This window comes from Rhinichthys klamathensis, unplaced genomic scaffold (genome assembly GCF_029890125.1).
Source record: "Rhinichthys klamathensis goyatoka isolate OS25496 unplaced genomic scaffold, OSU_Roscu_1.1 h1tg000475l_1, whole genome shotgun sequence".
In the NCBI taxonomy this organism is placed as follows: domain Eukaryota; kingdom Metazoa; phylum Chordata; class Actinopteri; order Cypriniformes; family Leuciscidae; genus Rhinichthys; species Rhinichthys klamathensis.
The window spans coordinates 117,741-145,686 of NW_026606963.1; the positions used below are offsets into that span (position 1 = coordinate 117,741).

At 38.5% G+C, this 27,946-nt stretch overlaps 1 protein-coding gene across 1 annotated transcript; it reads left to right on the forward strand.

Annotated features, from left to right (window-relative positions):
* Nucleotides 1–942: 942 nt before the first annotated feature.
* On the forward strand, nt 943–27,607 carry zgc:152774 (uncharacterized protein LOC553526 homolog). Its single transcript, XM_056237012.1, has 17 exons — nt 943–1,079; nt 1,178–1,250; nt 2,228–2,360; nt 2,469–2,689; nt 2,860–3,007; nt 4,252–4,408; nt 5,768–5,896; nt 6,074–6,193; nt 7,957–8,060; nt 9,252–9,422; nt 12,605–12,724; nt 13,999–14,076; nt 16,343–16,382; nt 17,030–17,184; nt 20,072–20,672; nt 24,997–25,262; nt 27,431–27,607. The coding sequence occupies exons 1-17, from the start codon at nt 1,038–1,040 to the stop codon at nt 27,582–27,584; spliced, it is 2,712 nt and encodes a 903-aa protein (XP_056092987.1). The 5' UTR covers nt 943–1,037; the 3' UTR covers nt 27,585–27,607.
* The last annotated feature ends 339 nt before the right edge of the window (nt 27,608–27,946 follow it).

Sequence of the window (27,946 nt, forward strand, 5' to 3'; positions counted from 1 at the left end):
TGCTTGTGCTTTTAAAGTGTTTGATAAAATCCTCAAAATGCCATGTGCAGTGAAAGTCTATAAGATGTTTTAACACACAATGAGCTTCAGACCTTATTATGAGCTGCAGATAAACACACAAAGTGAGAACAAAAAAAAAAGGTAAAATGTATAAATGTGTGCGTAAAAAAAAGGTGTGAGTACAAAATGTAGGCTGTGAATGCATAGAAAATGATATAAGTAGAAAGGAGAATGTAAGTGTGTGTGTGTGTGTGTGTGTCTGTGTGTGGGTAGAAATGTATGTGAAAGGGGAATGTATGTGTGTGACAGTAGAAGAATGGCCCTTTCATATAAAAGCAAATGTGATACATACATATATATGCATACACACACACACATATGTATATATATATATACCTACCTATCTATATATATACATATATGTATATTATATGTACATATACTTATATATATATATATTATCCTACCTACACACACATATATATATATATATATATATATATATATATAAATATATTATGTGTGTGTGTGTGTGTACACGTACATATATATATACACACACACACACACACACACACACACATATATATATATATATATATATATATATATATATTAGTATGATAATACACAAACACATGCATATTAGTATCACATTTGTATTTATTATACATTTTATTAAAAAAATATTGTATTTTTGTATATTAAATACTGTTTGGTTATTACAAAAATAAATCACATTTGTATATACATTCAAATATAAGATTAAAATATAATTACAAAACATTAATAAAATGTGAAGAAAAAAAAGTGCATGTCCTTTGTTTATAAAGATATATGGGTCTAGGAGACAGCACTCAAAAGAAAAAAAACTGTAAAGCTGTGCTCTGTGCGCCTCTGGATGGGAGTGTCACGTCACACACTCACACACACACACACACACACACACACACTGGAGGAGGAAGCGCTCGTGCTGCACGGAGGAAGAATGAACCATCTGCATCTCTTCTTCTCATCTGACGTGTGTTTTCACCCTCATGATGGCGAGACTGAGCGAACACGGGATCCGGCTGAGCTCTGTGTGTATCTTTCTTATCTTCTCTAAAGTAAAGTCTTTCTCACGCACTACCATATACTTTACTTGTATGTATTATATTGCGTAATGTTGTTTTTATAGATGAGCCCGTCGTACCTGGAGAGCAACTCCACCAGTCACACATGGCCCTTCAGTGCGGTCGCGGAACTCATCGGTGAGCGAAACACTCATGCATTAATGTGTTCGCAGGATAAACTCGTGTGTCAGTCAGGAACCTCATGCTTTCGCTTTAAACTTCCGCGAAATCTCATAGACGATAATGCGCACCTGTTGCGCGCAAACTACCTTGCAGATAACGCTTTAATCATAATTAATGGAGTGATGTTAAAACGCAAAACACGATGCATTTTAAATCTTAGTATCAAATGTATTGCGTGGATCTGAACACGTAAACATATCTGAGTGTCATTGCACTAACTTGATGTCAAAATCATTTCTAGTGCAAGCAAAACTAAGATCATCGGTTCGTGTCACAGCGAATGCTTCAACTTATATAAATGTAATCCTGTTAGCATAAATGTCAAATGCATAAATATTAAAGCAAGTTGCAATAATGCAAAGAGAGATGCTCAAGCACACTTTACAAGCTAAATAGATGTAGTGTTGAAAATGAAGACAAAGTAGCGTGTCACTTTGTGTTGTGGAACATGTTGACAGTTAATGTGATGAACTACACCTGTGGTTACTCTGCTATGAAAGATAGATGGTTTATGGTAAAGGCTGATGGAAATACGTGACACTTTCAGGATCGGATCTCAGTACCGTTAGAGACAGGAAACTGGCGTTCATAACATGGAGATGATGGTGAAATATCTTCGAAATGTGCTTATCTTTCATCACTTAATAATCAAGATATGAGGTTTAACAAAATCCGTCTTAATACTTGCAGTTTCCCCTCTACATCCTGTTAAACGTCTGTGTGTCTGGTTTTAGTTTGTAGGCTATAGGTTATATTTAGAGTTCTGCATTTTCTGCAACCGCTTGCAGTTTAAGAGGGAAAAAAAGGAAAATGATTTTCATGTCAAATTGCATTATCAATGAAAAAAAGTAAGGCAAACCACGAGCATGTCAATAATGCAACCGCATGTTTTTTTTCTCAAATCATTTGAAAAATCGAAATTCTCGTCGTAGATAATGCATCTGACCCGGGCGTCACAGCCAAGAACATCTGGATAGATGTTGTGACGCTCAGAGAACAGCTGTGCCTCAGTTTCATGGACAATGGCAGTGGTATGACGCCCAACAAACTGCACAAAATGCTCAGGTGCGTGAAAACACATACACACCAATGACGCCTTAAATCTTGTTGAGAGAGTTCATTCTGAAAGCATTTCTAAGGGTGGCGAAGGTGAATCTTTCTTTCTCTTTGCAGTTTTGGGTTCACAGAGAAAGGCTCTAGTAAAAGCAGCCATCAGCCCATCGGTGTGTACGGAAACGGATTTAAATCGGGCTCGATGCGTCTGGGCCGAGACGCTCTGATCTTCACGAAGAACGGAGGCTGTCAGAGCGTAGGCTTGCTGTCTCAAAGCTTCTTACAGGCTATTAAAGCTCAGGCCGTGATCGTACCCATCGCCCCCTTCAACCAACAGACCAATATCCTTCTGTTCAGCACAAACACCCAGCCCAAGATTACACTAGTTAAACATTTTTCTGGATGCAATTCTAAAGAAAAAAATTTATTTCGCATGTTTTGCACTCTAACCATATAGACTGTTAGCGGATGCTCATGTCCGTCAAAGCGTGGCCCTTAACCACCATCTCACAGACGCTGGTGGTGACGGAGGATTCGGAGGCCAGTCTGAGAGCCATCCTGAAATATTCTCTCTTCCAGAGCGAGTCTGAGCTACAAGAGCAGCTGGACTCCATACAGGGAAAGAAAGGAACCAAGATACTCATCTGGAACATCCGCAGGTCTGTGGCACAGTGTACTTTTCTAAGTGCAAGATGAAGACGACGTCACCGAGCAAATGTAGACAGAAGAACCATTATGTCTCGTGATTCATTTGCATGTGATTTAAATGTTGCGCACAGGGGAGTGCACTGACTCCGCCGGAACAACACACTCCTGATTTGTGTGTGTTTTGAATATAACCCTAACTGCTTAGTTTAACAAATCTAGTTATTTTAAACACCCCAAAAGCATGCAATTCTCTCAACTCTAACAAATAGCATATTTAAGCAATCAGTATGCTATTTGTTAAAAAATAATGCCAGGTTTATCAGAAAACTAGATTGGAAAGCAAGCGGAGACATGCATAGAAGACTAATTAGTAAGTACCAATGTTCATTAGACACCTTCCTTGCTAGATTAAAATACAAACATGCAAGTATGTTTTATCTGATACTGATAAAATGAGAAGGTGTGATAAACCATGACCTTGAATGCAATGTAAATTTAAGTCGGTTTGGATAAAACTTTGCTTTATAGAGAAAATGCACTTCTCTTTTTTGAATGTTTTCTAAATGTCAAACCAAAGTAATACTACAGGGCTGCTGAATGCTTGAATCTGATTGGTTGATGAAAGGTGTGCAGTTATTTTCAGCGAAACTCACGGCTAAAGTAGTTCCAGCAAGTCTTGACCACATTACAGTTTCATATCACTCCGCCAAATGACTTCTGTTTCTTCAAGGTCTTTACAGCCGAGAACAGCAAAGGATACAAAACCCACAACGACACTGACCAATCAAATAAATATAGTAAACAATAGGATAAAAACAACTATTTATTTCCATGTTTTTTGCTACAAAATTACATTTTATTATGTACAGAAAGCACATACTCTCTCCCGCTCAAACACACACACACACACATACAGTACGGACACACACTCACACAGAAATATAGTAAATAGAAAAATAGTTTAGCAACTTAAAAGCTACATGACTTTTCTCTAGCGAGGAAATAACAGCGCTGTTCTTGAAGCAGATCAACTTACAGTTTCACTATTAGTAGAAACACTGTTCAGAGACGCACATACTCTGGTAATTCACACACACTTAATCTCTCTCTCTCTCTCTAATAACTGCATTACTCTGCTATAAATGGCGAAAGCCTTCATTACTAGCTCTTAAATGACGTTTTGAAATTAGCAATTGAGGATTGGCATGATGGAAGTCTAATCTGGAAATGTAACCTTTACCATTTTGTACCACAGAAATAAAGATGGAAATCCAGAGTTTGACTTTGACACCGATGTGGAGGACATCCGTCTGCCGGAGATCCGAACGGAGGAGATGCAGGGAAAATGGAGGAGAGATTACAGGCAGCGCAGAGACAGCGACAACGCTCCTGAGATGGAGTTTTCTCTCAGAGTGAGTGAGAGAACGAGAGAGCGAGAGAGAGAGAGCGAGAGAGAGCGAGAGAGAGAGAAAGAGAGAGCGAGAGAGAGAGAGAGAGAGAGAGAGAGAGAGAGAGAGCGAGAGAGAGAGAATGAGAGAGAGAGCGAGAGAGAACAAGAGAGCGAGAGAGAGAGAGAGAGAGAGAGAGAGCGAAAGAGAGAGCGAAAGAGAGAGCGAGAGAGAGAGAGCGAGAGAGAGAGAGAGAGAGAGAGAGAGAGAGAGAGAGCGAGAGAGAGAGAACGAGAGAGAGAGCGAGAGAGAACAAGAGAGCGAGAGAGAACAAGAGAGCGAGAGAGCGAGAGAGAACAAGAGAGCGAGAGAGAGAGAGAGAGAGCGAGAGAGAGAGAAAGAGAGAGCGAGAGAGAGAGAGAGAGAGAGAGAGAGAGAGAGAGAGAGAGAGAGAGAGCGAGAGAGAGAGAACGAGAGAGAGAGCGAGAGAGAACAAGAGAGCGAGAGAGAGAGAGAGAGAGCGAGAGAGAGAGAACGAGAGAGAGCGAGAGAGAACAAGAGAGCGAGAGAGAACAAGAGAGCGAGAGAGAGAGAGAGAGAACGAGAGAGAGAGAGAGAGAGAGAGAGAGAGAACGAGAGAGAGAGAGAGAATGCCAACAGAGCGAGAAACTTCCTGATATTTATGGCCTGTGGTTGTTTTACAGTGTGAATGCAAATGTGTGTGTGTGTGTGTGTGTGTGTGTGTGTGAACTTTAGGTGGAGCTGAGAAGACGTTAATACAGTGTGACAGTGTCAACTCGTGAAAGTTGAGACTTTAACTTTGTGTTGCAGGAGATAATGATATGAAAGCCAGAGCTACAATCTTCAAATCGGAGAATTTTTTAATAGTTACAAAATATTTTCCCCAAATGTAAACACTGTCTTCACATGTGAAATAAGCTTACAGTCCTTTTCTTCTTATAGAGCGCTGCAGTGATGATGTATTTTTGTAGGCCGACAGATAAGTTCGCATCAACCCGGTTCACTCGACCAAAACCCAAGAGGATTTTCCATTTGCTTTTGGATTATAGTGGAAAATAAACTCTGTGAGCAACAAAAGTTGATGGCTCTTACATGTTTCTAACACTGGGTAATTCACTGATCACTGACGTCTAAATGTTATCTAAATCATTTCGGACATGGGTTAATGTATTCATCTAACGTGGGAAAGATCTGAACGAGTCGTTTTTGCAGCTTAGTTTCTATAAATGCTCTTTTTCTGGACCAGGGAGGAACTTTTGAATATGTGTTTTATCTCAAAAGATCAAGGACAGTTTGATATGAGCCCTTTTAAACATGAACACTAACACAAATACACTGTTATTCCTCTCTCTGTCACTGCAGGCGTATCTCAGTATACTTTACCTGAAGCCCAGGATTCAGATCATCTTGAGACAGAAGAAAGTTCAGACTAAGCTGGTCGCCAAGAGTCTGTCAATGATTGAGAACGACGTCTATAAACCCCAATTCATTGTATCCTTACATTTCCCTCAAAACCTGTTTCTGTGGTTTACATCCAAAGCAGGTCATGTGGAGCAACCGAAAATGGAAATAATTTGGTTATTTGTTATGGTTTCTATGTCTTTTCCCCATCATTCCCCAGTCCAGCTCATTTACACATGTACGTTTCCTTTAAATGCAACCGCTCAGAACGAGAGAGTGAAAATAACTTTTGGATTCAACCTGAAAAACAAGGAGCACTTTGGAATTATGATGTACCATAAAAACAGACTGATAAAGGCCCATGAGAAAGTTGGCTGCCAAATCAAGGTACTGGATTCATTAATCTGCACAAAAAAGCTAAAATGCCTGTTTCGTTTTATTATTATCCATTCCTCAAGATTTCCCAGATATTGTGCAAAAAACAAAATGTGCAAAAAACCTTTAACAGATTTTTAAGACAATAACTGGCCATTTGGTGTAAGTATCATTAGCCGCATTTCCATTACCCTTCAAATTGCGCAAATTGTAATAGCGAATTAAAAATACGCCCAATGGAAACAAATTTCGCAAAAATTTCCATTTATCGCAAAACATTTTTTACACTTGCATGAGGTGGTTTTTCAGGCAATTCGAAAAAGAAATATTTCGCAAAACTGCAATGGAAATTGCGCATTTACAGTCACCTGACGTAGATGACGCGGTGTGTTTGGACATAATAGTTCTTTATTAAATTCATAAAAGACAAAAGAATTACATGAATACTGGATTCTAAACCTCAAAGAAATGCCACAATCACGACCTCGAAGCAGAAATGTGGGAGAAACACATCATGTGCCGCTCTCAAGTGTAAGGGTCTTTCCTTGCCATTAATGATTGGATAACACACACACGTCTCCTTCGATTAAAGGTGCATTGCGCAAGTCTCTGAGTTTTTGCAGAACTACGCCCCCTCTGGCGACAAGCGAAACTGCAACCAGAGGTGTGCACGCTCATGGACCATACGCCAGCTTGCACGAGCTGTTCATAACCAAAAGAGCATCAGCCGCACAAATCTTTTGTTTACAGTCATAATGTCTTCAGAGGTAATAAAGTTATAAATCTGCAAGTCATTTTAAATATATGAAAGGAAAGGCATTTGAGTAAATTACACACTTATGTGTGAGGACACTTATGTGTGAGGGGACAACGGGGGTAGTAGAAAACTTCGGTTTTTGTTTCCATCTATCGCCATGTTGAACTGTTTTATGTGTTTACTGTATCCACTTATGATTGTATTATTATGGAAACACGTTCATGAACTGTTTTATCAAGAAAAAAGCCAACTGAGGATCCCGTTTGAGACCAAGAGCAGACCGGACATCTCTCCATTTGTTGAAAGCCTTCCCGATGTTGACTCTCGGCTTATTCCGACGCCTGTCTGACTCCAATTTGGACCTTTTGGTGGCACTAGACAAAAGTTTTCTTTTCTTTGTCTTACGTGGAGTTTGCGTTGGGGTTCGGAATGAACTACATGAACTCTTTGAATCCATCTTCTACTTTTGTCGAAAGTTGATTAAAGTTTTGTTGCTCGAGTTGTCTTTGCTGATACGGAGAATGGCGGCGAATACACAAACCTGCCAGACATAGCCAGGGGAGCGTGAACGCGCATGACGTCACGCCCAGTCTCAAAGTCCGTCCCGAATCCCTCTTATTTATTTTACTGTACAGGATTATAGAGGCAATCGCAGTGATCAGAGAAGGGCTCATTCAGCCCATCAGGCAATTGTTTAAACATGTATGGGTTAGAAAAACAGGCATTTTTAACATGAAATGTTGCGCAATGCACCTTTAATGATAATGGCAATTCCAGTGGTTGGGATAAACATAAACCTACCAACGTCCGTTGCCATGATTTTTGGAATGACTTATCGCGAGAGGAAAAAATGTTTTAATCGCATAACATCGATCGGTTAATGGAAACGCCGTCATTTTGCAATCGTTTTTTGTCGACATTTAGAAAAAAAATCGCAAAAGTTTTGCGCAAATCTGTAATGGAAACGCGCCTAGTGTGTTTGACTCATCACTTCCTCTCTCTCTCTCTCTCCTTTAAGTCATCAGGTCAAAGGTCAGGGGTCGGGGTCATCGGAGTGATTGAGTGTAACTTCCTCAAGCCTGCTCATAACAAGCAGGATTTTGAGTACACCAAAGAGTACAGGTGCATTTCAGCAGCTCACCATTAACTTTAACACCGGCTCGGATAGATCCTCATTTGAATGCCGGACTGACATTCTCAGTAGATTCAGATTCAAAACAATGGGTTTAAGTACTTACTACACATCCTATTATTTAATATACAAAGCAAACATATATATTTTTTTGCATTTATATATATTGATATACTTTACTGTAAATATCTACAGCATATTTTTTTCTCCCTAAATTGTGTTGTATTGTTTATATTGCACTACTAGAATGCCTGAGCCTCAATCTGAGGATTTCAATGTGCAAATTGTCACTGACTGACATTTGTATACATGACAAATGAACTTAAAACTGAAATGTCAAAGAAATGTCAAAGAAATGTCTGTACATTTTTGTTTTAATTATTTTTTATTTTATAAAAAATTTGAATTTTATATAATTTCATTTAAAAAAATAATCATTATATAATTTCAATTTTACATAATTTCAAAAAGTAAAATAAAAATGATCTTATATTTAATATAAAATATTTTTTAAGTTGTATATATATAATATGCAACATATGTTGTGATCAATTTTGGAATATTTAAAATAAAATAAAATAAATATATTTTTTATTATTATTAATATACATTTTATATTTCTAATATATATGCAACAGATATGTTGTGATCAACTTTTAAATATTAAAAGTAAAATATAAAAAAATGTTATATATTTAATATAAAGTATTTTTAATTGTATATATATTTTTATATATATATGTGTGTGTGTGTGTGTGTGTGTGTGTGCAACATATGTTCTGATCAACTTCAAAATATTAAAAATAAGATAAAAATATAAAAAATATATATTTAATATAAAATGTTTAATTGTGCATTAATTGTTATTAACATACACTAGTGCTGTCAAATCGATTAATCGCATCTGACAAAAGTGTGTAAATATATCAAATGGGTGTGTAAACATTTGTATATATACACAGACACACACACACACACACATAAATATACATATATGTGTGGTGTGTATATAAACATATACAAAAACTTTTATGTTAGATGCGATTAATCGTGATTAATCTATTTGACAGCACTAATATATACATTTTTATATTATTTTATATTAATATATATATTGTCATTTTTATATTAATATATCCATATTTCCATTTTAACTGCATTTTCTCCTGCTTTTCTCATAGACTTACACTATCTGCTCTTGGTCTCAAACTGAATGACTACTGGCGTGAAAAGAAGGAAAAGAAAGCAAAAGAGAGAGAGTTTCAAGCCTTAGAGAGAAAAAGCAAAGAATGTGATACTGAGGAAACCGAGGAAGAGGATGATGAAGAGGAAGAGGAGGAAGAACAAGAAGTGTATGATTGTTTTCCTCCAAAGATTTTCACACAACAGTTTTCTCATGCCGGCTTTGCTCTGTTGGTGAGAGTTTAACCATCTGTCAGTCAGATGGCCAGAATAGCACCAGGCTCTCTGAAACGTGGGTTTGTGGGTAAAAAATGAGAGATGGTGCAACTTGGCTTGCTAAAAACTGACTATTTGTCTGTTAGACCACAAACCTTGCACATACATGCATCAGAAAAAAGCATCTTGTGATGGCAGGTCGAGTTGAGCTGTTAAATGCAGGTGGTTGGCGCTGAGAAACTGTTAATCACGCGGCTAAAGCGCTAGCATGGTTTATAGCAGCAATACATCTGATGTCTGTGAGTAAACCATGCAACAGCTAAAGCAATGCGACTCGCATGATTGATCACACATTTGCACCAAGGTTTATCATTTATCTAACTATTTTTTTTAAATGTTACTACAGAACATTCAAAAGGAACATTGCCATAATGATTGCAAAATAATCAAATGTAATGTTTCCTTTGCTGGTTCCAGCATGCAAAACATCAGCAATGCTGGATTTTACAGCAGGATTGATACAGCAGAAGCCCAATAGGATTTTTCCATTGGCTTTTGGATTAGTGCAGAAAATAAGATCTGAGATCAACAAAAGTTGATGATTCTTACACGTTTTGTTCATCCTGATATGAATATTGAAGTATAAATACAATCGGCAGAAGTCAAAAACACTAGTGTTCACCACAGACCTTATTTAAGCCATTTAAAGGGGTCCTATAATGCCTTTTATATAATAAGTCTCTGAAATAAGTCCTACCTGATGATCTCTAAGTGTCTATGTGAAGTTTTAGCTCAAAATACTCCACAGATCATTTTTTATAGCATGTTGAAATTGTCACTTTTTTCAACATGGGTGAGCAAAAACGCACCGTTTCTGTGTGTGTCTCTTTAAATGCAAATGAGCTGCTGCTACCAGCACAAGGGGCGGAGCTTCAAGGACTTGTGTGTGTGTGTGTGTAGTAGCTCCGATTACCTCACACTGAACATTTCAAAAACTTTAAGCCTTTAACGTTCAAACCGGAGTCGGACAAAGATGGAGAGACTCAAGAAGAAGTGACAACATTTCTGAATGGTTTGTTGATGAATTTATGTAGCTTATGTGTAGTTATCTTCGAGTCATTGATTAGCATATAGAGAGCCTAAGTCCCTCCCCTCCGCTTCCGGCTCATGGGACCTTATTTCGGAAAAAATATGTATGGCAGTCAATGGCGAGAGACAACTTATCTTTTTATTCCGTCTGAACTGTGCCCTGAATTACACATATGATGTTTGTCAATTTAAAAGATAATTCTGAAAGTCAAGAAAGTCGCAGTTTGTCATAAAACAGAAGAGTAACATTTAGTTTTATGTGAAAATCCCTCAATGAACTACATCTCCCGGGAAGCGAAACAACGAGCGAGATCCGCTGCTCGTGTGTGTGTGCAGTCTGGTACAAAACACTCGATGACGGCGTAACGTTACGATTATAACGTAAGACTATAGAAACAATGACAGACGTTAGCTTCAGTAAAGTTAGCTTCAGTAAAGTTAGCTTCAGTAAAGTTAGCATCAGTAAAGTTAGCATCAGTAAAGTTAGCATCAGTAAAGTTAGCTTCAGTAAAGTTAGCTTCAGTAAAGTTAGCTTCAGTAAAGTTAGCTTCAGTAAAGTTAGCTTCAGTAAAGTTAACATCAGTAAAGTTAGCATCAGTAAAGTTAGCTTCAGTAAAGTTAGCTTCAGTAAAGTTAGCATCAGTAAAGTTAGCTTCAGTAAAGTTAGCATCAGTAAAGTTAGCTTCAGTAAAGTTAGCTTCAGTAAAATTAGCCTCAGTAAAGTTAACATCAGTAAAGTTAGCTTCAGTAAAGTTAGCTTCAGTAAAATTAGCATCAGTAAAGTTAACATCAGTAAAGTTAGCATCAGTAAAGTTAGCATCAGTAAAGTTAACATCAGTAAAGTTAGCATCAGTAAAGTTAGCTTCAGTAAAGTTAGCATCAGTAAAGTTAACATCAGTAAAGTTAACATCAGTAAAGTTAGCATCAGTAAAGTTAGCTTCAGTAAAGTTAGCATCAGTAAAGTTAACATCAGTAAAGTTAGCATCAGTAAAGTTAGCTTCAGTAAAGTTAGCATCAGTAAAATTAGCTTCAGTAAAGTTAACTTCAGTAAAGTTAGCTTCAGTAAAGTTAGCATCAGTAAAGTTAGCTTTAGTAAAATTAGCATCAGTAAAGTTAACATCAGTAAAGTTAGCTTCAGTAAAGTTAGCTTCAGTAAAGTTAGCATCAGTAAAGTTAGCTTCAGTAAAATTAGCATCAGTAAAGTTAACATCAGTAAAGTTAGCATCAGTAAAATTAGCCTCAGTAAAGTTAGCTTCAGTAAAGTTAGCTTCATTCATTGAGAGAAAATGTGCACCTTTGGGGTTTTCACCTTTGGTAGTCTTTGTAATTACGTATTTTCCCAGTCTTATCCCTCAACAGTTTTACATCAAACTGCGACTTTCTTGACTTTAAAATGTATCTTTTAAATTGACAAACATCATATGTGTAATTCAGGGCACATTTCAAACAAGATAAAAATATTTGTTGTCTCTCGCCGAAATAAGGTCGGAAGGGGAGGGACTTAGGCTCTCTATTCTGTCTAAATCGCATAAATCGCGTTCTCGGGGGCGGGGTTTATGTCAATTTTAGGGTTAGTGATGTCACTAACCCACGAAGAAGCTTGTGTAGTCTCTACCAGCCGTTTGTTGTAGTCCTTAAAAAGAGATTTCTGTAAAAGAAAATATCTCCTTTTGAGCGTCATAACTTTGCAGATGTTGTTTATGCTCAAACAGCAACATTACACACTAACTAAAGTTAAAAAAGTGAAGTCATAACCCACCACCCCTTTAAACTAAAAGCGCATAACAAAAACCCCATTGACTTCAAGATGCTGTAAGCAGAAGTGCTCAAATGCATCTTGTTTCTGGGTTTTGGCCTATAAAGATGTGTCCTCCCTGCAGAAGTCTACACCACCTGCCTTTGACACGCAATAAATCATGGTTGAACTAATGAACTAATAAATACATCAACGAATGAACAAACCTGCAGCATTTGATGAGATATCTCCTCAGAACATCAGAACATGCTCTAAGCAGCTGCTGTATTAACGTGTTTCTTCTGTCCGTAGGGATGTGACGTGGATTCAGTGTGATGAGTGTTTGAAATGGAGAGGAATCTCCACTCAACTGTTCGCTGGAAGTGTTCCTGATCCGTTCAGATGCTGCATGCACCCCATACCACGCTTACGGTCAGTCTGTGCCTGCCCGATTCAGCTCTGAAATTCAGAACGCAATACTAGTAGCCTATTCAACACATGCTAGATGTTCACTGTTTACTGTGTGCAATAAGCAACTCCATGCACAATAAGCTATTTTTCTGTGTGCATGAAGTACCCAGATGACCCTGCGTTCAACCAGAGCACACTGTGGAAATTTGAGGGTTAGCAAAAATGCACCGTTTTGTGTCTGGCCCTTTAAATGCAAATGAGCTGCTGCTCCCGGCACAGTGGGCGGAGCTTCAAGAGCTCCCACAATGCAATGCGCTCGAATTTCCATGTGACAAAAGAACTGCGAATATTATATACATTTTTTTTATCTCTTATCATGACTTGTTATCTGATTAAACTGACAAAACCACAAGAAGGACCAAAAGAAAAAGCAAAATAATATTTGTTTCAGAGATAAGTGGACTTGGCTTGCTGAATTAATTAACATGCAACGCTATGAGATCATGTGATAAACAGTGAGGTCATGTGACAACAGCACATTTATGTTTCGGATACTATTTTTTGAAACACACAGTATGTAGTAAAGTAGTACATTAGTGTTCAATTCCAAACAGACTCCTCTTCTTCACTTGTTATTTGATCAGACTGCCTAGAGTTAAGGTATTTTTACACCAAACTGGCTTAAAAATAGAAAATAACTATTTCCAATAATGTTAAACATGCATCTTAGTGACACTGTCTAATGTTTATCATTCCATACCGCATGTTTCACGCTCAAAAGTGATGACATTTTTTCATGTTTTTGTAAGAAGTCTCTTCTGCTCACCAAGGCTGCATTTATTTGATCAAAAATGCAGTAGAAATTGTGAAATATTATTATAATTTAAAACTAAAATTAAAACAGTTGTTTTCTATGTGAATATATGTTAAAAATATAATTTATCTCTGTGATCAAAGCTGAATTTTCAGCATCATTACTCCAGTCTTCAGTGTCACATGATCCTTCAGAAATCACTCTAATATGATGATTTGATGCTCAAGAAACATTTATGATTATTATATCAATGTTGAAAAAACAGTTGTATTTTTGTGGAAATACCATTTATTTGAAACTTCTGTAACATAATAAATGTCTTTACTGTCACTTTTGATCACTTTGACACATCCTTGCTGAATAAAAGTTTCCATTTCTCTTTAAAAAAAGATATTAGTGAGCCCAGACCTTTGAACAGTCGTGTTAACTGCATCGTGTGCGCTAAACCACAGTCTCATTTGTTCTTGGGTTTGTTGTCTAGGAGCTGTTTGTTACCGGAGGAAACAGAAGAGAATGCTGATGTCACGACACCCAGCTATGCAAAAAAACTAAAAAAACAGTTAAGACAGTATAAATGTCTCTACACTTTACACTAGTGGTGTAGTGTGTGTGTGTGCATGTGTATGTGTGTGAGAGTGAGAGTACGTGTATGTGTGTGAGAGTGTGAGTATGTGTGAGTGAGTGCGTGTGTGCATGTCTATGTGTGTGAGTGTGTGTGTGTGTGTGTGTGTGTGTGTGCATGTGTATGTGTATGTGTGTGAGTGTCCATGTTTATATTACATTGTGGGGACCAAATGTAAAAATGCAGAAAGTTCGGTGTGATGGGTAGGTTTAGGGGTCGGGTTAGTGTGTGTGTGTGTGTGTGTTTGATGGGTAGGTTTAGGGGTCGGGTTAGTGTGTGTGTGATGGGTAGGTTTAGGGGTCGGGTTAGTGTGTGTGTGTGTGTGTGTGTGTTTGATGGGTAGGTTTAGGGGTCGGGTTAGTGTGTGTGTGTGTGTGTAATGGGTAGGTTTAGGGGTCGGGTTAGTGTGTGTGTGTGTGTGTGTGTGTGATGGGTAGGTTTAGGGGTCGGGTTAGTGTGTGTGTGTGTGTGATGGGTAGGTTTAGGGGTCGGGTTAGTGTGTGTGTGTGTGTGTGTTTGATGGGTAGGTTTAGGGGTCGGGTTAGTGTGTGTGTGATGGGTAGGTTTAGGGGTCGGGTTAGTGTGTGTGTGTGTGTGTGTTTGATGGGTAGGTTTAGGGGTCGGGTTAGTGTGTGTGTGTGTGTGTAATGGGTAGGTTTAGGGGTCGGGTTAGTGTGTGTGTGTGTGTGTGTGTGTGATGGGTAGGTTTAGGGGTCGGGTTAGTGTGTGTGTGTGTGATGGGTAGGTTTAGGGATCGGGTTAGTGTGTGTGTGTGTGTGTGTGTGTGATGGGTAGGTTTAGGGGTCGGGTTAGTGTGTGTGTGTGATGGGTAGGTTTAGGGGTCGGGTTAGTGTGTGTGTGTGATGGGTAGGTTTAGGGGTCGGGTTAATGTGCGTGTGTGATGGGTAGGTTTAGGGGTCGGGTTAGTGTGTGTGTGTGATGGGTAGGTTTAGGGGTCGGGTTAGTGTGTGTGATGGGTAGGTTTAGGGGTCGGGTTAGTGTGTGTGTGTGTGTGATGGGTAGGTTTAGGGGTAGGGTTAGTGTGTGTGTGTGTGTGATGGGTAGGTTTAGGGTTAGGGTTAGTGTAAGGGAAGAGAATATTCAGTTTGTACAGTATAAAAACCATTACGACTATGGAGAGTCTTCACAAAGATAGCGAACCAGACGTGTGTGTGTGTGTGTGTGTTTGATGGGTAGGTTTAGGGGTCGGGTTAGTGTGTGTGTGATGGGTAGGTTTAGGGGTCGGGTTAGTGTGTGTGTGTTTGATGGGTAGGTTTAGGGGTCGGGTTAGTGTGTGTGTGTGTGTGTGTAATGGGTAGGTTTAGGGGTCGGGTTAGTGTGTGTGTGTGTGTGTGATGGGTAGGTTTAGGGGTCGGGTTAGTGTGTGTGTGTGATGGGTAGGTTTAGGGGTCGGGTTAGTGTGTGTGTGTGTGTGATGGGTAGGTTTAGGGGTAGGGTTAGTGTGTGTGTGTGTGTGATGGGTAGGTTTAGGGTTAGGGTTAGTGTAAGGGAAGAGAATATTCAGTTTGTACAGTATAAAAACCATTACGACTATGGAGAGTCTTCACAAAGATAGCGAACCAGACGTGTGTGTGTGTGTGTGTGTTTGATGGGTAGGTTTAGGGGTCGGGTTAGTGTGTGTGTGATGGGTAGGTTTAGGGGTCGGGTTAGTGTGTGTGTGTTTGATGGGTAGGTTTAGGGGTCGGGTTAGTGTGTGTGTGTGTGTGTGTAATGGGTAGGTTTAGGGGTCGGGTTAGTGTGTGTGTGTGTGTGTGATGGGTAGGTTTAGGGGTCGGGTTAGTGTGTGTGTGTGATGGGTAGGTTTAGGGGTCGGGTTAGTGTGTGTGTGTGTGTGATGGGTAGGTTTAGGGGTAGGGTTAGTGTGTGTGTGTGTGTGTGTGATGGGTAGGGTTAGTGTAAGGGAAGAGAATATACAGTTTGTACAGTATAAAAACCATTACGACTATGGAGAGTCTTCACAAAGATAGCGAACCAGACGTGTGTGTGTGTGTGTGTGTGAGAGAGGGTGAGTGTGTATGTGGGACTGTGTATGTATGTGTGTGAGAGTGTGAGGATGTGTGAGTGTGTGTGCATGTGTGTGTGTGTGTGTGTGTGTGTGTGTGTGTGTGAGTATGTGTGAGTGTGTGCATGTGTGTGTGTGTGTGAGTGAGTGTTTTAAACTGCTATGTTTTCTTCTGCGCAGGGAACATGCCTCAGTCAAGAGAAGAGGAAGATCTATGGAGGTAAACACAGAGTCAGATGAGGAAGTACTTATTTCTAAGGACAGGAACTTTGGTTTCTGACTTCTCACAAGTATCAGGGTGTGATCTCAGTCGTTGTGGGCTTGTTGACTTAGTTGTGTGTGTGTGTGTGTGTTTGGTCTATATAAATGTTTTCTGTAGGCTGTGTGTGGCTATCCTCTTTTGCATATGGCAGATATGACAAATAACACGTACGAGTATGAATGTGAGAACTTTGCCTATGCAAACATAAATTGAGGTGTGTGTGTGTGTGTCAATGTCGGGGGAACTGCAGTACTTTGATACTGTAGTTTTCCAAGCGGCCCATAATTTATAGTTAAACTGCAGTCGGGCTGAATAAAAAAATATATAACCTATATTGGCTGTTTTTAATAAATAATTTATAGTTAATGCATCTAGAAACCACCCTATTGTATACACACACACATAATATATATATATATATGTGTGTGTTGACAAAACACAGTGTTTTAGTAGTTTGTTCTTATGGCTGCAGTGCTTTCTTTGTGGGCAAGCAGAGACATTTATAGAAATGATCTACATTAATGTGAAACTCCACTTCTCATTTTGGTTTTGACACATTGCTCTCACTTCAGACTATAAAAAGTATGTGTGTGTGTGTGTTGTAGATGACTAAAAGCCCAGTGCGAACTCTCTGTAGAGGACTATCTGAACCTACATCAGTGAGCAAACAGGATGAGGTCACCGTTGCCATGACGACAGATGCACAGGATACAGATGAGGATGATGTCACAGAAGAGCAAGAGTCTTCACCCTCCCCGAGGTCCGACAGATACACACATTTACAGGCACTAGTGGTGTTTGAGAACCTCTTTTACAGGCGTCTCATCTCATCACACACACACATGCAGACGCAAAAGCTCGGTCAATGCATTAGGTTTGATGTAACGTGCACAAACTCTCTTATGTTACTGTGGCGGTGACAAAGGCTGCGTTCCAGTCCACTTTCAGACATGCACTTGTGAACTTCCCTAAGCACTTCCCCTCGGGGGAATCCCTGCCGCCATTTTGAAGTGCGTTCCACTTCGAGGGAAGTTTATATGGACAGACGCGATTTTGACCGAGTCTACTTCATATGTACACTTCAGGCAGCTCCATATACCACAATGCAACACGATTGTGACGTCACCGCAGATCTCGTCTAATCACCACCACCACAAACAACTCTATGATATATTAATTATATTTGTTTTATTTAAAACAGCCCAAACACATCTATATACATGTGGATGCTGCATTAAACAAATTCTTAAAGGGAAGACAAATGTAAATAATAAATCAACTCCATAGCTGATTCCAAGTGATCAAGGGCTTCGTTCCAGTTCAGCCATTGCAGTTTCCGCCAGTAGTGGACACTCGTGCGACGCAAGTGTCACGGACAATAGGAAAATGAAAACAGGAGTTTCTTGTTGAAAAATGTTTCTTTTTTTAATTTACCCCAAAAATACTAAACAATAGAAACCAAAAAGTTAACAACTAGGCCTATAAAAGAGGTCAACAAAATATAACTATACTCAAAACAGCATACAACAAAACAGGACATGAACTGAACAAACTGAATGAGACACAAGGGAACATATATAGTGGCTTAGCCAAACCAATTTACACATAAAGGAAAAACAAAATGGACAACAAATACAAACAACTACAAAGTAAAACAAACTAAACCCAAAATCCCCCTCCAACATGGCAACACATGGTTGTTATTCATCCTGTGTGGCTTGGGCCATCACAGTAAGCTAAGAGGAACATCCGAGTGAACGAGACGGAGGGAAGTTAGCGAGTGAAGGGCATGACCATTTTGGACTGGAACGCAGCCATAATGTAGTACTCAAGTACTCATTCAGTACTCAATCTATGAATTAAATTCAATAAAAAATTTAATTTAACATTTAAAATAAAATAAAAAATGTCAAATTAATATTATACTATATTTTAAACTAAAAAAGTAACATTTAATTTTTTTCAATTCTAAAATAATTGAATAAATTATATTTATATATATATCATTTCAATTTTTTTTTTTTTTTTTTTTTGTACATTTTTTCACAATTTTTCTCTTGAATAATAATGTAAAATCATATATACTGTATATATATATATATATATATACTTTACATTATTATTCAAGAGATAAATTGTGCAAAAATGTACAAATAAATGAAAGATAAAATATACCAGATTTGACATCACTACTTTTCATTCTGCTTTTTAAAGTCTTGAGATTTTTTTTTTTATTGTACTGACAATAATAATGGTTGGAAGATAAAAGATAGTGATTAACTAAACACAGTTTTCAACTTATTAAAATCGAAATATTTTGCACACATTTATAAAAAAAATTCCCCATTTATTGCAGTATACGTGGGTCTTAATACATGCAAATATAAAGCTTCTTTTATAATTTAGTGGATCCCAGAAAGGGGAATCAGGGCCGGCTCTAGCCCTTTGGTTGCCCTAGGCGAGATCGAGTTTTGCGCCCCCCAAGTTTTAGTCTCTCCAAAACTTCAACAAGCAAATTATGACTTCAACTGTATAATAAATTGTTTATACAAATGCTACAAAGAACGTTCAATGATATTTCCATCATCCTACATCCTAGTTGCATTGTACAAATACATTTTGTCTGACCATGTAACTTGTAGTATATTACAATTACTACCACCACTACTATTATTCCTAATCTATTAGGCTGCTACAAGACTAAGGGGGTTTCAGGGGTATGCCCCCGTAAGAACATTTTGTGCATTTTAATGGTAAATTCATCAATCTGGTGCACTTTGAGAGTTCAGAATTAAAAGCTCCAACCCTTATTCAGTGTGCAAATTGAACAAAGAAAAATTCAAACCTTTTTTAGTTACAGTGTCTGTCTGCATTACACTACTACATAATAATAGTTATAATATTAATCCCATGACAGTAATAGCCATAAGCTATTGTAAAACAAATGCACTGAAAAATAAAGGAAACTTTCATAATTAATTTTGTTACTTGGAAGTAACCCAGCGCCGCCAATTAAACAAAACAAAACGAATGGGCCAATGTACGAGTTTTATGGGCCACTAAGACAAAATAAATAAATAATAAAAGTATGATGTATCGGCCCAAAAAGCACGTGGAATCTCTACCGTCCTGGGGGAAAAGAATTCGCTCCCGGTAGTCCCGATGGCCAGCATGCCTGTGCTGTGCACAATACTAAGTACATTTTTTTCGTTTGACACCTAAATGGCTGAGATGAGAAGACTTACCTCTATACTGGGCTTTCTTTTTATCTTGTTGCTTTCTCCGTTTTCGTCCCTGTGCATCAGAGGGTTTCGATCAACGCGCCAGCAGCTGAGCACTTGCCTAACGTAACGTAACGTAACCCCCCGTTAGGAAACTATCGACAATAAACGTGTGGCTGAGGGGGCGCCTTAGGATGATCATGTTTGATAAACGTGTTTTTGTTTCGCTTGTCATTTTAATTCTGTGATTAATGGGAAGTAGGCCAAGGGCGACACTAGAGGGCGCCCGCGCCCCCAACACATTTGTCGCCCTAGGCAACCGCCTAGCAATCGCCGGCCCTGAGGGGAATCATCATATTTTGGCTTCCGTGGCATCAGAAAATCTTCTTTTAACTAACTTTTGACTAATTTTCCTTTATTTTTTAGAAAAAGGAGGAAAGAACCGTGTTCACCCACTGAAAATGGCAATAAATCCCCAAACCATGCTGAACCTCCAGACGTCCCGTCCGAGGGAGAGCCCGAAACAACAGACAAAACGCACGACGGATCAGAATCCGAGACGAACACCAACACGTCTCCAGCGGTGGACTCGACGTCTCAGGAGGACAGCGTTCATCTCGAGGGCCCCGCGGAGCCTCAGGGGCCACAGATGCCCAAAGACCAGCCCAGGGTCCCGCTTCACCCGCTCTCTCCACACTCCTCCATGACCACGGCTCAGACGGTGGTGGTCACTCCTCTCAGCCGCTCCGGGTTTCAGCCCGTGTCCCCGCTACCGACCGACGGTTCGGATCGCGCCGCCCTCGCTCAGAGACTCGCTCAGCTGGAGCGGGAAGCCAAGCGCTTAAAGCGGATCCTGGGCATCCGCGAGCCGGAGGTCGCCATGGTAACGGAGGCAGAAGGGGGCGGGCCTTCTGATGTCACCGCAGTTGAGGAGCGACTTGCGGCGCAAAATGGGAATTCAGTGTCATGTGAGCAAAATGCTGAAAGATTGAATGCGACGTCAACCGAGGAACTTTCTGCTTGCCAGGTAAAATCAAAATACCTTTTAAGAGAGTTCAAAGACAAGTCAAATTTATATGTATAACGCTTTTCACAATACACACATTGTTTCAAAGCAGCTTTACAGAAAATCATGATGTCAGTGTGTAACACTTTACAATATTAGTTAACTTTATGAAGCGAAGATACAAGCAATTCAAGCAGTTTTGCTATATAGTATACAGTGGTGTGAAAAAGTGTTTGCCCCCTTTGTAAATATGATCAGAGATGGCTGTAAAAAATAAATCTGCATTGTTAATCCTTTTGATATTTTATTTAAAAAATTTGAAAAAATCTAACCTTTCATTGAAGTAAAAGAATTGAAAGTTGGGGGAAAATCACATTATGAAATAAATGTTTTTCTCCAAAACACGTTGGGAACAATTATTTGCCCCCTTTTATTAAATACTTTTTGCAACCTCCTTTTCCCAAGATACCAGCTCTGAGTCTTCTCCTATAATGCCTGATGAGTTTAGAGAACACCTGACAAGAGATCAGGGACCATTCCTCCATACAGAATCTCTCCAGATCCTTCAGATTCCCAGATCCATGTTGATGCTTCTTCTCTTCAGTTCAGCCCACTCATTTTCTATGGGTTCAGGTCAGGGACTGGGATGGCCATTGCAGATGCTTGGTTTTGTGCTCAGTGACACATTTTTGTTTTGATTTTGATGCTTGTTTTTGGATCACTGTCCTGTTGGAAGATCCAACCACGGCCCATTATAAGATTTCTAGCAGAGGCTGTCAGGTTTTGATTTTTTATCTATTGGTATTTGAACGAATCCATGATGCCATATATCTGAACAAGATGTCCAGGACCTCTGGCAGAAAATTAGGCCCACAACATTAAAGATACGGTAGAGTATTTCATTCTACACATGGGGTACTTTTTATCCCTGTGTGCACCAAACCCATCTTAAGTGTTTGCTGCCAAAAAGCTCTTTTTTTTGTTTCATCTGACCATAGAACGTTTGAAAAGTAACTGACACTACAGGAACTTCAAATGGGATGGGTTCAAATGGGATGGGTTCTATGGTCAGATGAAACAAAAAAATTTGCTTTTTTGGCAGCAAACACTTAAGATGGGTTAGGTTCATACAGGTATAAAAAGTACCCCATGTGTAGAATGAAATACTCTGCTGTATCTTTAATGTTGTGGGCCTAACTTTCTGCCAGAGGTCCTGGACATCTTGTTCAGATATATGGCATCATGGATTCGTTCAAATACCAATAGATAAAAAATCAAAACCTGACAGCCTCTGCTAGAAATCTTATAATGGGCCGTGGTTGGATCTTCCAACAGGACAGTGATCCAAAAACAAGCATCAAAATCAAAACAAAAATGTGTCACTGAGCACAAAACCAAGCATCTGCAATGGCCATCCCAGTCCCTGACCTGAACCCATAGAAAATGAGTGGGCTGAACTGAAGAGAAGAAGCATCAACATGGATCTGGGAATCTGAAGGATCTGGAGAGATTCTGTATGGAGGAATGGTCTCTGATCTCTTGTCAGGTGTTCTCTAAACTCATCAGGCATTATAGGAGAAGACTCAGAGCTGGTATCTTGGGAAAAGGAGGTTGCAAAAAGTATTTAATAAAAGGGGGCAAATAATTGTTCCCAACGTGTTTTGGAGAAAAACATTTATTTCATAATGTGATTTTCCGCCAACTTTCAATTCTTTTACTTCAATGAAAGGTTAGATTTTTTCAAATTTTTAAAATAAAATATCAAAAGGATTAACAATGCAGATTTATTTTTTACAGCCATCTCTGATCATATTTACAAAGGGGGCAAACACTTTTTCACACCACTGTATATCGCTTTACGTGACGGTACTGTATTTATGCAACGAAACGTTGGACATATTTATATATCCAACTTTATATAAAGAGCTGGGTGAGAATATAGTTACATTTTGAAACTAAATAAAAAATCGGGGAGTTTTGATTTGCTATATAGTATATATCGCTTTACGTGTATGTATGCGGATAAAGTATATACTGTATAGGATATAATTTTTATCCAACTTTATATATAACTGCGATAATAAAGTTGACATTTTTTGGCCATAACAATAAACATTAATGCAAATGAGATTGGCTGTGTAGTATACTGTATGTACGCTGGTAAAGTAAGATGTACTATATATCCAACTTTTAATATAGTTTACATTTCTTGGCAAAATAACAATCAGGCATTTGAGATTTGCTATTTACAGGTGAAACTCGAAAAATTAGAATATCGTGCAAAAGTTCATTCATTTCAGTAATTCAACTTAAAAGATGAAACTAATATATTATATAGACTCATTGCATGCAAAGTGAGATACTTCAAGCCTTTATTTGTTATAATTTTGATGATTATGGCTTACAGCTTATGAAAACCCCAAATTCAAAATTAGAATATTGTGAAAAGGTTTTCATATCTGTAAGCCATAATCATCAAAATTATAACAAATAAAGGCTTGAAATATCTCACTTTGCATGTAATGAGTCTATATAATAAATAAGTTTCACCTTTTAAGTTGAATTACTGAAATAAATGAACTTTTGCACGATATTCTAATTTTTCGAGTTTCACCTGTAGTACATACCACTTAATGTGAGTGTACTGTATGCATCCGAGTTTGATATACTTATACTAGTTGTATAATTTGTCATTAATTATTCATTCGTTAATTATTTTAAGTCAGGAGTAGTAACAACAAGCCTAATTTGGTGAATCATTAAAATCAGTAAGACACTGTGTAGTTTTCAATCAGAGTACAAAACATGTTTAACCCTTGTGCCTCGTTTAAAAAAAGTTACACAGCTCCATAGAGGACAGAAACGTCCACATCAAAAAACTGTCATAAAAATGTGAAGTTTGGTATCATTTTAAAGAAGACCCTTGGCAGATTATTGCTGAAGTAAAAAAAAAGGAATAAGTCAATCAAAAAAAAAAGTTATATAGGTTCAAGTTTATGAAAATTATTTATGAACATTATTTTATATAAAATATATATTTTATAAAACAAGTTGAACTCAAAAACGGCTAGAAAATCAAAGCCATTAATATAAATAAGTTGTGTTCCAAATTTGAGGTTGATATCTCAAAAAATGAGCTTTCAGTAAGAGTTAGTTTGGCCGCAGTAACAGACTTTCCCCATCGGATGCCATGCAGCAAAACTCCACTGGTCACACAGTGATTGGATTTTAGATTTGCAGTTGAGTTTTTCCTCTCTCAATATTACAAACACACACATATATACATTACCGTTCAAAAGTTTGGGGTCGGTATGATTTTAAATACTTTTAAAAGAATTCTCTTCTGCTAACCATGGCTGCGCTTATTTGATTAAAAATACAACAAAAATCAGTTATAGTATTAAATATTATTCCAGTGTAAATCAGCTGTTTTCTGTGTGAATATATAGTAAAGTGTAATTTATTCCTGTGATCAAAGCTGGATTCACCAGTGTCAGTGTCTTCAGTGTCAAATGATCCTTCACAAATCAGTATAATATGAGGATTTGATGCTCAAGAAACATTTATTATTATTATCAATGTTGAAACAGTTGTTGGTCTGTCAGTTGTACAGTTTTTTTTTTTTTTTTAGGATTCTTTGATGAATAGGAAGTTCAAAAGACTTTTGTAACATTATAAATGTCTTTACTGTCACTTTCGATCAAATTAATTATTCCTTGATAAATAAAAGTATTAATTTCTTTCCTCCAAAAAATAAAAATAAAATTCTCACTGACCCCAAACTTTTGAACGGTAGTGTATATTTTTTTATAACACACATACCAACCACACTCTGACATCCATACCAACACACCCACACAAATATCATTGCATAATTTATCCAGTTGGCTCTATAATATGCCGAAGCAGAAAACAGGAATAAAGCGAGAATTTGCTTTATAGACCAAACCTGAAAAAATGGCACCATCTGATAAAAAAATAGTAAAAAAATTTATTTTGAAGCCTTGCCAACAGAATGAAAGCCTCTTAACAAAGATTGCATCATTTTATAGTAAAATGGCCCTGGGAGAAAAAAAAAAAAAAGCAGTTTTAATGCGGCCAATATTTGTCCTAAAGGCGCTGAGTGGGAGTATTTTGCGTGCAAAAAAGATTTTTTTTAAGGAAATAGCGGTGAAATGGTAAAATTACAATAAAAATACACACCTGTGCCAAATTTTATGCAGTTAGCATTAACACAGGCAAAGTGATCAAAAAAACAAAACTGAAAAGACCAAAAATGGCCCTAAGGAGGCACAAGGGTTAATTCAAAATCGTACACACCTTGTTAAATACCTTTAATCAGCAGAAATCGGAGGAACAGGCGAACAGGCCTCCAGCGCAGTGGAGCAGTTCATCCCCGATCCAGCCGGAGGCAGAGACGAGTCCCAGAGACGAGCTGTACTGGAGCAAGACATTAGCCAAACTCCAGAGCGAGAACCAGTCGCTGTCCACGGACCTGAGCCAGCTGAGAACTGAGAGACACACACTGCTGAACCGGGTCACACAAACTGAGAGAGACACACAGGAGAGGAGAGACCAGAGCACCAACACACCCAACCTCACGTACAACAGGTGTGTGTGTGTGTGTGTGTGTCAATCATTACAAAACAGCTTTAAAAGTTTTTTTGTATTTTACATTTTTTGCTGATTTTTTTCTGACCATGTGTATTTATACTGTGTGTGTGTGTGTGTGTGTGTGTGTGCATTTATATACAGGTCCTTCTCAAAAAAATAGCATATTGTGATAAAGTTCATTATTTTCCATAATGTAAGGATAAAAATTCAACTTTCATATATTTTAGATTCATTGCACACCAACTGAAATATTTCAGGTCTTTTATTGTTTTAATACTGATGATTTTGGCATACAGCTCATGAAAACCCAAAATTCCTGTCTCAAAAAATTAGCATATCATGAAAAGGGTCTCTAAACGAGCTATTAACCTAATCATCTGAATCAACTAATTAACTCTAAACACCTGCAAAAGATTCCTGAGGCTTTTAAAAACTCCCAGCCTGTTTCATTACTCAAAACCGCAATCATGGGTAAGACAGCCGACCTGACTGCTGTCCAGAAGGCCATCATTGACACCCTCAAGCAAGAGGGTAAGACAGAAAGAAATTTCTGAACAAATAGGCTGTTCCCAGAGTGCTGTATCAAGGCACCTCGTCGGGAAGTCTGTGGGAAGGAAAAAGTGTGGCAAAAAACGCTGCACAACGAGAAGAGGTGACCGGACCCTGAGGAAGATTGTGGAGAAGGACCGATTCCAGACCTTGGGGGACCTGCGGAAGCAGTGGACTGAGTCTGGAGTAGAAACATCCAGAGCCACCGGGCACAGGCGTGTGCAGGACATGGGCGACAGGTGCCGCATTCCCCAGGTCAAGCCACTTTTGAACCAGAAACAGCGGCAGAAGCGCCTGACCTGGGCTACAGAGAAGCAGCACTGGACTGTTGCTCAGTTTTGCATGTCATTCGGAAATCAAGGTGCCAGAGTCTGGAGGAAGACTGGGGAGAAGGAAATGCCAAAATGCCTGAAGTCCAGTGTCAAGTACCCACAGTCAGTGATGGTCTGGGGTGCCATGTCAGCTAGCTATCAGGAGATTTTGGAGCACTTCATGTTTCCATCTGATTTCATTTTTCAGCATGACCTGGCACCTGCTCACAGTGCCAAAACCACTGGTAAATGGTTTACTGGCCATGGTATTACTGTGCTCAATTGGCCTGCCAACTCTCCTGACCTGAACCCCATAGAGAATCTGTGGGATATTGTGAAGAGAAAGTTGAGAGACGCAAGACCCAACACTCTGGATGAGCTTAAGGCCGCTATCGAAGCATCCTGGGCCTCCATGACACCTCAGCAGTGCCACAGGCTGATTGCCTCCATGCAACGCCGCATTGAAGCAGTCATTTCTGCAAAAGGATTCCCGACCAAGTATTGACTATTGAGTGCATAACTGAACACAATTATTTGAAGGTTGACTTTTTTTTTTGTATTAAAAACACTTCTTTTATTGGTCGGATGAAATATGCTAATTTTTTGAGATAGGAATTTTGGGTTTTCATGAGCTGTATGCCAAAATCATCAGTATTAAAACAATAAAAGACCTGAAATATTTCAGTTGGTGAGCAATGAATCTAAAATATATGAAAGTTTAATTTTTATCATTACATTATGGAAAATAATGAACTTTATCACAATATGCTAATTTTTTGAGAAGGACCTGTATATACACACACACACACACACAATGATGCATTATTTATAAAAAAAAAAAAAAAAAAAAAAAAAAAAGACATTTGTAATGTTACAAAAGATTGTCAAATAAATGCTTTAAATGAATTATTTAGAACTTTCTATTCATCAAAGAATCCTGAAATAAAATGCATCAATTTCCACAAAAATATCAAGCAGAACAACTATTTTCAACACTGATAATAATCATGTAATAGTCGATCAATAATCAATAAATGTTTCTTGAGCATCAAATCATATTATTATGATTTCTGAAGGATCATGTGACAAATGAAGACTGGAGTAATGATGCTGAAAATTCAGCTTTAATCACAGGAATAAATTACACTTTAAAAATAAATGTATTCAAATAGAAAACAGGTATTTTAATTAGTTTTTACTGTATTTTTTCCATCAAATAAATGCAGCATTAAACATTAAAAATCATACTAACCCCAAACTTTGAACTATGTATATATGAGCATCTCTGTCGTTCCTCCCTGACAGCAGTGTGACTCTGGAGAGGCTGCGCTCCATCCGGCGAAACGTGGTTGCATTGCTCTCCTCCATCCTGCCAGACCTGGACATGCAGGGAATCAGCTACGACACCATTGATGTAGACAGCATCCTTCAGCAGATCATACAGGCCAACAACCTGTGAGCCTTCACCCGGGACCGGCCAATAACAAGCGGACACGCTGAAGACCGATAGCTCACCGCAGCATTAAAAACAACTTATATGGCAGGTTAAAGCTACATTTCACACACAAACACATTCATGTAGTCATTCTGAAAGCTAATGAATCCTCATAGAGAGGCTTTGCAACAATATGCACAGGTGTATGAGCCTTGATGTTTAATGCATATCGTCAGCCTCATACGCACATCCGGCGCTACGTCATAGAATGTCTCTGAACAGATTCACGCCCACTTTTGGGGGAAATAAACTAGACTTCCCATAGACTTCAATACAAAATAGCGTCACAAAACAACGTCCGTACACAGCCGAAAGGCGTGAATAAC